At 47.4% G+C, this 8,113-nt stretch overlaps 1 protein-coding gene and 1 long non-coding RNA gene across 5 annotated transcripts in view; one reads left to right on the top strand and one right to left on the bottom strand.

Annotated features, from left to right (window-relative positions):
• The window catches only part of LOC116543053, a 9,646-nt gene extending 5,164 nt beyond the window's left edge, over positions 1-4,482 (bottom strand). The window contains exon 1 of the long non-coding RNA XR_004265456.1: positions 3,628-4,482. This is a non-coding gene — a long non-coding RNA (uncharacterized LOC116543053). The remainder of the gene's footprint in view (positions 1-3,627) is intronic.
• Positions 1-6,422, top strand: part of FDFT1 (farnesyl-diphosphate farnesyltransferase 1) — a 53,068-nt gene extending 46,646 nt beyond the window's left edge. For all 4 annotated transcript variants that reach the window (XM_032268350.1, XM_032268349.1, XM_032268348.1 and 1 more), the window contains one exon: positions 5,509-6,422. In XM_032268350.1, the coding sequence (XP_032124241.1) occupies positions 5,509-5,730 (222 nt within the window). In that variant the 3' untranslated portion in view covers positions 5,731-6,422. The remainder of the gene's footprint in view (positions 1-5,508) is intronic.
• Positions 6,423-8,113: the final 1,691 nt, after the last annotated feature.

The raw sequence follows: 8,113 nt of genomic DNA, 5'->3' as shown, positions 1-8,113 counted from the left end.
CTTTTCTTTTTTATTAATCTGGCTAGTGGTCTGTCTATTTTGTTGATCTTTTCAAAAAACCAGCTCCTGGATTTATTGATTTTTTGAAGGGTTTTTTGTGTCTCTATCTCCTTCAGTTCTGCTCTGATCTTAGCTATTTCTTGTCTTCTGCTAGACTTTGAGTTTTTTTGATCTTGCTCCTCTAGCTCTTTCAGTTTTGACGATAGGGCGTCAATTTTTGATCTCTCCTTGCTTCTCATGTGGGCACTTATTGCTATATATTTTCCTCTAGATACTGCTTTAAATGTGTCCCAGAGATTTTGGTATGTTGTGTCTTCATTCTCGTTGGTTTCGAAGAACATCTTTATTTCTGCCTTCATTTCATTGTTTATCCAGTCAACATTCAAGAGCAAGTTGTTCAGTTTCCATGAAGCTGTGCGGTTCTGAGGTAGTTTTTGAATTCTGAGTTCTAACTTGATTGCACTGTGGTCTGAGAGACTGTTTGTTACGATTTCCGTTCTTTTGCATTTGCTGAGGAGTGATTTACTCCCAATTATGTGGTCAATTTTAGAGTAGGTGTGATGTGGTGCTGAGAAGAATGTATATTCTGTGGATTTTGGGTGGAGAGTTCTGTAAATGTCTATTAGGTTTGCTTGGTCCAGGTCTGAGTTCAAGTCCTGGATATCCTTGTTAATTTTCTGTCTGGTTGATCTGTCTAATGTTGACAATGGGGTGTTAAAGTCTCCCACTATTATTGTGTGGGAGTCTAAGTCCCTTTGTAAGTCATTAAGAACTTGCCTTATGTATCTGGGTGCTCCTGTATTGGGTGCGTATATATTTAGGATCGTTAGCTCTTCTTGTTGCATTGATCCTTTTACCATTATGTAATGTCCCTCTTTGTCTCTTATGATCTTTGTTGCTTTAAAGTCTAATTTATCAGAGATGAGAATTGCAACTCCTGCTTTTTTTTGCTCTCCATTTGCTTGGTAAATCTTCCTCCATCCCTTTATTTTGAGCCTTTGTGTATCCTTGCATGTGAGATGGGTTTCCTGGATACAGCACACCGATGGGTTTTGTCTTTTTATCCAATTTGTCAGTCTGTGTCTTTTGATTGGGGCATTTAGTCCATTTACATTTAGGGTTAATATTGTTATGTGTGAATTTGATACTGCCATTTTGGTGCTAGCTGGCTGTTTTGCCCTTTAGTTGAGCTGGTACTTGTTGTTCCTTTATATGTGTAGAGCCTCTTTCAGGAGCTCTTGTAGAGCTGGCCTGGTGGTGACGAAGTCTCTGAGTACTTGCATGTTCCCAAAGGATTTTATTTTTCCTTCACTTATGAAGCTTAGTTTGGCTGGATAGGAGATTCTGGGTTGAAAGTTCTTTTCTTTAAGGATGTTGAATATTGGCCCCCATTCTCTTCTGGCTTGTAGGGTTTCTGCTGAGAGATCTGCTGCGAGTCTGATGGGCTTCCCTTTGTGGGTAACCCGACCTTTCTCTCTGGCTGCCCTTAGTATTTTCTCCTTCATTTCGACCCTGGTGAATCTGACGATTATGTGCCTTGGGGTTGCTCTTCTTGACGAATATCTTTGTGGTGTTCTCTGTATTTCCTGGACTTGAATTTTTGCCTGCCTTGCTAGGTTGGGGAAGTTTTCCTGGATAATATCCTGCAGAGTATTTTCCAGCTTGGATTCATTCTCTTCGTCGCATTCGGGTACGCCTATCAAACGTAGATTAGGTCTTTTCACATAGTCCCACATTTCTTGGAGACTTTGTTCATTCCTTTTTACCCTTTTTTCTCCAGTCTTGCCTTCCCGTTTTATTTCATTGAGTTGATCTTCGACCTCTGATATCCTTTCTTCTGCTTGGTCAATTCGGCTGTTGATACTTGTGCATGCTTCACGAAGTTCTCGTGTTGCAGTTTTCAGCTCCATCAATTCACTTATATTCCTTTCTATTTTGTCCATTCTTGTTAGCATTTCGTCAAATCTTTTTTCAAGGTTCTTAGTTTCTTTGCATTTGGTTAGAACATGTTCTTTAAGTTCACAGAAGTTTCTTACTACCCATCTTCTGAATTTTGATTCTGTCATTTCATCACACTCATTCTCCATCCAACCTTGTTCCCTTGCTGGCGAGGAGTTGTGATCCCTTTTAGGAGGAGAGGTGTTCTGGTTTTGGGTGTTTTCATCCTTTTTGCGCCGGTTTCTTCCCATCCTTAAGGATTTATCCACCTGTCGACTTTGTAGTTGCTGGCTTTCAGATTGGGTCTCAAATCTTTCAGATTGATGTTCTGTTTGTTGATGATGAGGTTATTTCTGCTTCTTGGTTTTCCTTCTGACAGTCTGGCCCCTCTGCTGTATGTCTGCTGAGGTTCACTCCAGGCCCTGCTTGCCTGGGGTTCACCTGCAGCAGCTGTTGAACAGCAAGGGTTGTTACCAGTTTTCTTCTTCTTCTATCTTTGTCCCAGAAGGATACCCGCCTAGTGTCAATCTGATCTCTCTTTTATGAGGTGTCTTTTTGGATATATAGGGGTCAGGGAGCTGCTTGAGGAGAAGGTCTTTTCTTTATAGGAGCTCAAATGGTGAGCTGTGAGCTCTGTTGTTGTTCATTCAGAGCTGCTGGGCAGGTACTTTTAGGTCTGCTGCAGCAGAACTCATAAACTGCTTTTTGTTCCCAGGTGCTCTGTCCCAGGGATTTAGGGCTTTATTTATGAGTTTCCGTTATGCTGCCGCCGCCTTTTTTTTTTTTTTTTCTCCTTCAGACCTGCCCAGCCCAGCAAGGAGGCAGCCTAGTCACTGTCGGCCTATAGCAGCTTTGCTGAGCTGCTGTGGGCTGCGCCCCGCTGCCGAGTGAACTTCCCTGCAGTCCTGTTTTTATGGGTGTAGTTAGAACTGCTTTGGCGATGGTGGCCCGCCTCTGTTGGGGCGGAGTCTCTGCTGTGGCGTGTTGCCTTGGCAACGGCGGGCTGCCTCAGCAATGGCGGGTTGCCTTGGCAACGGCGGGCTGCCTCGGTAATGGCGGACGCCCCTCCCCCACAGAGCTGGACTGTCCCGGGTTCAGCTGCGCTTGCTGTGAAATTCTCAATCCAGAGTTTCTGGTTGCTGTTCTTTTGTGGGGGTGGGGTCAGCCGAGCCTGATCGCCTGGCTCCCTGCCTCAGAGCCTTTTTTAAGTTGGTGTTCCAGTCGCCTGTTGAAGAGGCGCCGGGGTCTGTCTGTTTTCCCCTGCGGCCACTCACTGCGCTGGCTTAAACAGCGGCACTGAGGTTTGTGGCGCATTTTTTTCTTTTTTTTTTTTTTTGCCCTGGAATCTACTGTCCTGGTTCTCTGCTCAGTTCCCTTTTTGAACCAGCATGTGGGCGACTTCCCGTGGCTCCAATCGCCAACCAAAAGGGCCCCCGGACCGGTGTATTTTGTACGGAGAACCGCGGCTCCAGGGCGCCGACAAAGCAGCCGCGCGGGGCAGAGCAGCGGCCCCGGCCGGCACAGCCGCGCTGGCCACAACAGCCGCCCTGGCGAGCGTGGAGCACCTCTGCCCGGGAATTTCCTAGTCTGTGGGCAATAAAAACGCGGCGTCCACTCACCCTCTGCGCTTTCACTGGGAGCTGCAATCCTGAGCTGTTCCTAAACGGCCATCTTGGATCTCCCCCCGACTTTTTTAAATTTATGTTTGTATTGCTTTTACAGGCAGAATTGGATTTTTCCAAAGAAATTAAAGAAGAAATTGTTTTTTGATTCCCCACCTCCAATTTTCTCGGTCTCGCTGTCCTTCGTAGCATAATTGTAGATATTAGGTAGCCTTAGCATATCCCTATAGGCATGCTCTTTTACTTTCTTGTTTTAAATTTCCACTGTGTGTTTTGAGGGAGAGGGTGGCAAAAATAGAAGACGTGTTTGGAGTGGGGGAATATCCATTATATCATAAAAATTGGGGGCAAAAAATGTGTTTTAAAAATGCCTGTTCTGTTCTGCTCTGTCCTCTCCCCGCTCTTTGTCTCAGTCATGGCTCAGATCATCGTCCCTTCCCACCACAGTAACCTGCTACCTGGCCTGTCAGTTCCATTCAGTAAACATAGTATGATCGCGGGCTTGCTGTGTGCCAGGCACAGGGCGAGGCTGGGATGAAAGGTGAATGGGTGGGTGCGGTGTAGTCAGGGTGTCGGCTACAGACGGCCACTTCCACGTAAGTGGAACGGGACAGATACATTCAAGCGGGTTGCTCCTGGCTGAACCTGGAGGTGCACACAGGTTTTGTAGAAGGCGTAATCCTGAAGTTGAGACTTGGGGGCTTAGGTAAGAGCCAGCTGAAGGGACGTGGGCGACAGACTCCAGAGAGGAGTGGTGTGAGGAAGGACAGAAGTGTGAGGAGCGTTGCACGGGTGAGACAACAGCAGATGGCTGTGCTTTTGTGTTTGTTTTTTGAGACAGGGTCTTGTTCTATCACTCAGGCTGGAGTGCAGTGGCATGATCTCGCCTCACTGCAACCTCCACCTCCCTGGCCCATGTGGTCCTCCCACCCCAGTCCCCAAGTAGCTGGGACCACAGGTACATGCCAGGATGCCCGGCTAAGTTTTCTTTATTTTGTAGAAACGGTTTCACTGTGTTGCACAGGCTGGTCTTGAACTCCAGAGCTCAAGCAGTCTACCTACCTCGGCACCCCCGAAGTGCTGGGATTCCAAGGCATGAGCCACCACGCCTGGCCTGGCAATTGTTACTAGACTGAAGAGAGGGAGGTGGGTAAGGGCTGGTGACACTAGATGGGTGCAGTGTGCCTGGACCACAGGTGGCCTTGCACTGCACATGACAGAGCTCAGGCTTTATTCTGCCAGAGGTAGGGCTGGCGCCACTGAGGCATGAGGGAGAGGTTTGAGGTCTCCTTGGGGACAGTGTGGAGGACATGTGGATTCGAGGGTTCAAGCTTAGACTCAAACTCACTTTGAAGATTGAGGTAGCTCAGCTGATGGGCACTGAGGGCCTGACCTCAGGCACTCATTCCAGGGATGCAGGGGAAGAGATGGATTCTGCACATGCTTCGGAGGCTTGTGGAGGTGTGGGGGAGGCACAGGCAGGACTCCAGGGTGGTTCATAGGCCCCTGCTTCTGTGCCTGCCTTCCTTCGTCGGGCTGTGGCCTGTACTGCGCGTTCCATCTTGTTTCTAAGCCGCTTTTGCCCAATCTTTCGCTTTCTTCGTGATCTGTACGCGAACTATGCTGATGTGTATTGGGCCTGGCACTGTGGGGTGCTGGGATGTGAAGATAAGTGTGGTCTGGCCACCGCTTTCAAGGGCCTCTGGGGTGCAGCATACGTGCCTCTGCCTCCCGCTTGCTCAGGAAGAAGACGGGTTTTGCGATGAGCAGGCTGGGGCTGACATCCCCGTCTTCCCATTGGGGTGGCTTTGGGAAAGTTACTTTCTGAGCCTCCCTTTCCTCGTTGGTAAAATGGGCATAAAATACCTCCCAGTGGAGGGTTGTTGTAAGTAGCCATGGAAAATGTAAAGCACACAGCACTTACCGTATTTTCCTGTACGTTCGACAGATTTACCATAGAATCCCTGACTCAGACCCATCTTCCAGTAAAACGAGGCAGATCATCTCCACCATCCGGACGCAGAATCTTCCCAACTGTCAGCTGATCTCCCGAAGCCACTACTCCCCCATCTATCTGTCCTTTGTCATGCTCTTGGCCGCCCTGAGCTGGCAGTACCTGACCACACTCTCCCAGGTCACGGAAGACTATGTTCAGACTGGAGAACACTGATCTCAAATTTGTCAGGAAGCTGAAGTTCACCATGAAATGGATTTACTTTTTTTCTTCGAGGATGGATGTTGGCTTCTATTTTTTTTCCTCCTACTTTAATCCCTCAAAGAACTCTTGTGTGGCTGGGACCTTTAGGAAACTGAAATGCAGTTGAGAAGAATATAAACACAAAAGGAAAAGGAAAGGGCGGCTCACCGCAGCGACCTGTGCTTGGGGGAGGTGATGGCTGTGCTGCCTGTGGCTCGTGGCAGCGCATTCTGCACCACGCTTTAGTTGAAGTGGCTGCATATGGGCCTGTCACGAGGTCTTATTTAGTGTGATCCTGGCTAGAACGATAATTAAAAGTAATTTGAAGCAACCTTTGAATGGTAATCGTAGTAGAAAATGAATTTTCTTTCTGTTCAGTTCCTATTTTTATCATTTTGTTTTCTTTCATTGGATTGAATGGAGTTGATAGAAATATTTGTGGTTTGGGTAATACTTTCATGTTTCCTAAGGAGGCCAACTGCCTTTTGCATTACGAAGCCTGGGAATAAAATTCTGGGTGTTCTAGTATGATTTTTTCACTCAAAGAGAGTTTAGCTTTCAGAGAAAAACAGCAGGATTGCCTTTGACCCCATTTTACAAGATTGGCCTCCAGCAAAGGTGGACATTTTTGAGATTTGTATAATAAAGAATGTAATTGCTCTGCATTTGTCAAGTCCAGTTCACTTGAAAGCCTGCCTGCCTGCCTGTGGGAAAGATGGAGCTCAAGAATGGAGTTGGTGGCCCAGCATGGTGGCTCATGCATGTAATCCCAGCACTTTGGGAGCCTGAGGCAGGCAGATCACTTGAGGTCAGCAGTTCGAGAGCAGCCTGGCCAACACGGCGAAACCTCATCTCTGCTGAAAAAATACAAAAATTAGGTGGGTGCGGTGGCTCACGCCTATAATCCCAGCACTTTCGGAGACCAAGGCAGGTGGATCATTTGAGGCCAGGAGTTTGAGACCAGCCTGGCTAACATGGTGAAACCCTGTCTCTACTAAAAGTACAAAAATTAGCTGGGCATGGTGGGACATGCCTGTAATCCCAGCTACTCAGGGGGCTGAGGCAGGGGAATTGCTTGATTCTGGGAGGTGGAGGTTGCAGTGAGCCAAGATCATGCCATTGCACTCCACGCTGGATGACAGCGGGAGACTGTATTTCAAAAGAAACTTTAAGGTTTATGTCCCCCACAGCAGCTTTTCTTTTTTAAAAGTATTCAAGTCTTAAGACAGGCAAAAGCTGTCTTCAGGTGATTGTCTTGGGAGCAGAATGGTACTTCTCTGCTGCTTGGAGTTTGATCTTCCCCTCTACCCCAGTGTGGCAGAGCCTGCGATGTGCTGTCACTGAGATGCTCAGCGTGGAAAGGAAGGCTGTGGACCTTCGGGTTGAGAATCAGTGCACTATGGCATTCAGTACTTTCTAGAAGCCATTAATGCTACAGGTGTTCGTAGTATATAGTCGGCTCTTCTGCAGCCTGTCGTGGATGCTGGCTTAATCATCCCATTTGTAACGTTAGATTTGCATTGTTGTAAACACACTTTCTTCCTATGACCACTGATAGCAAAATTAGTTTGGGCCCAGGGAGACTTCAGTTAATTGGTTCATCTGAGGCTTCGCCCTGGACATACCTGTTACCAGCCAAGATAACTTGCCACGTGGAATACAGCCAGACCAGGGGTCCCTGATCCCCAGGCCTAGGACGGGTACTAATCCTACTGTTCCGTGGCCTGTCAGGAACTGGGCATCGTGGCAGGAGGTAAGCGGCAGGTGAGTGAACACGACTACCTGAGCTCCACTTGGCGTTAATTCTCATACGTGCGACTGCGCACTGAGGGATCTAAGTTGCATGTTCCTTACGAGAATCTAATGCCTGACGACCTGAGTGGCAGTTTCATCCCAAAACCATTCCCTTCCGTCGTGGGAAAATTCTTTATGAAACCTGTCCCTGGGCCGAAAAGGTTGGGACAGTTGAGCTAGACTTAATAGTATTTTCCGAGAAATTCGAGCCTCAAAACTTGGTTCGAGATTTCAAGGTAGGTTGTTACAAATCTGTGTGTTGAAATCTAAGATTGAATTCTGCCAAGGTTCACGTAAGACAACCTGCTGGAAAGGGCTTTGGTCTGAGTGGGGCCTGTGGGAAGCTTCGCTCCTGACTCCTTGGTCATTACCTGTGCCACCACTTCCTGAGCTGTGTGGTTTGGGTGATCTCAGGTTTCTTCTATCTATAAAGCTAGGTACGTTTTCTGCTATCACTGACATGTAAAAGGTATTTGCTCTCATTCCATTCTGAAGCTCTTTGAAAGCTTGTCTTCCTTTTAAGTATCGTCTCTACTAAGGTTTCCAGATAGAATACGGGATG

Source organism: Sapajus apella, unplaced genomic scaffold (assembly GCF_009761245.1).
Source record: "Sapajus apella isolate SASKATOON/1434 unplaced genomic scaffold, GSC_monkey_1.0 scaffold180, whole genome shotgun sequence".
Lineage (NCBI taxonomy): Eukaryota > Metazoa > Chordata > Mammalia > Primates > Cebidae > Sapajus > Sapajus apella.
The sequence above is the reverse complement of the archived record's forward strand: the minus strand, read 5'-3'. Positions and strand labels throughout refer to the sequence as shown.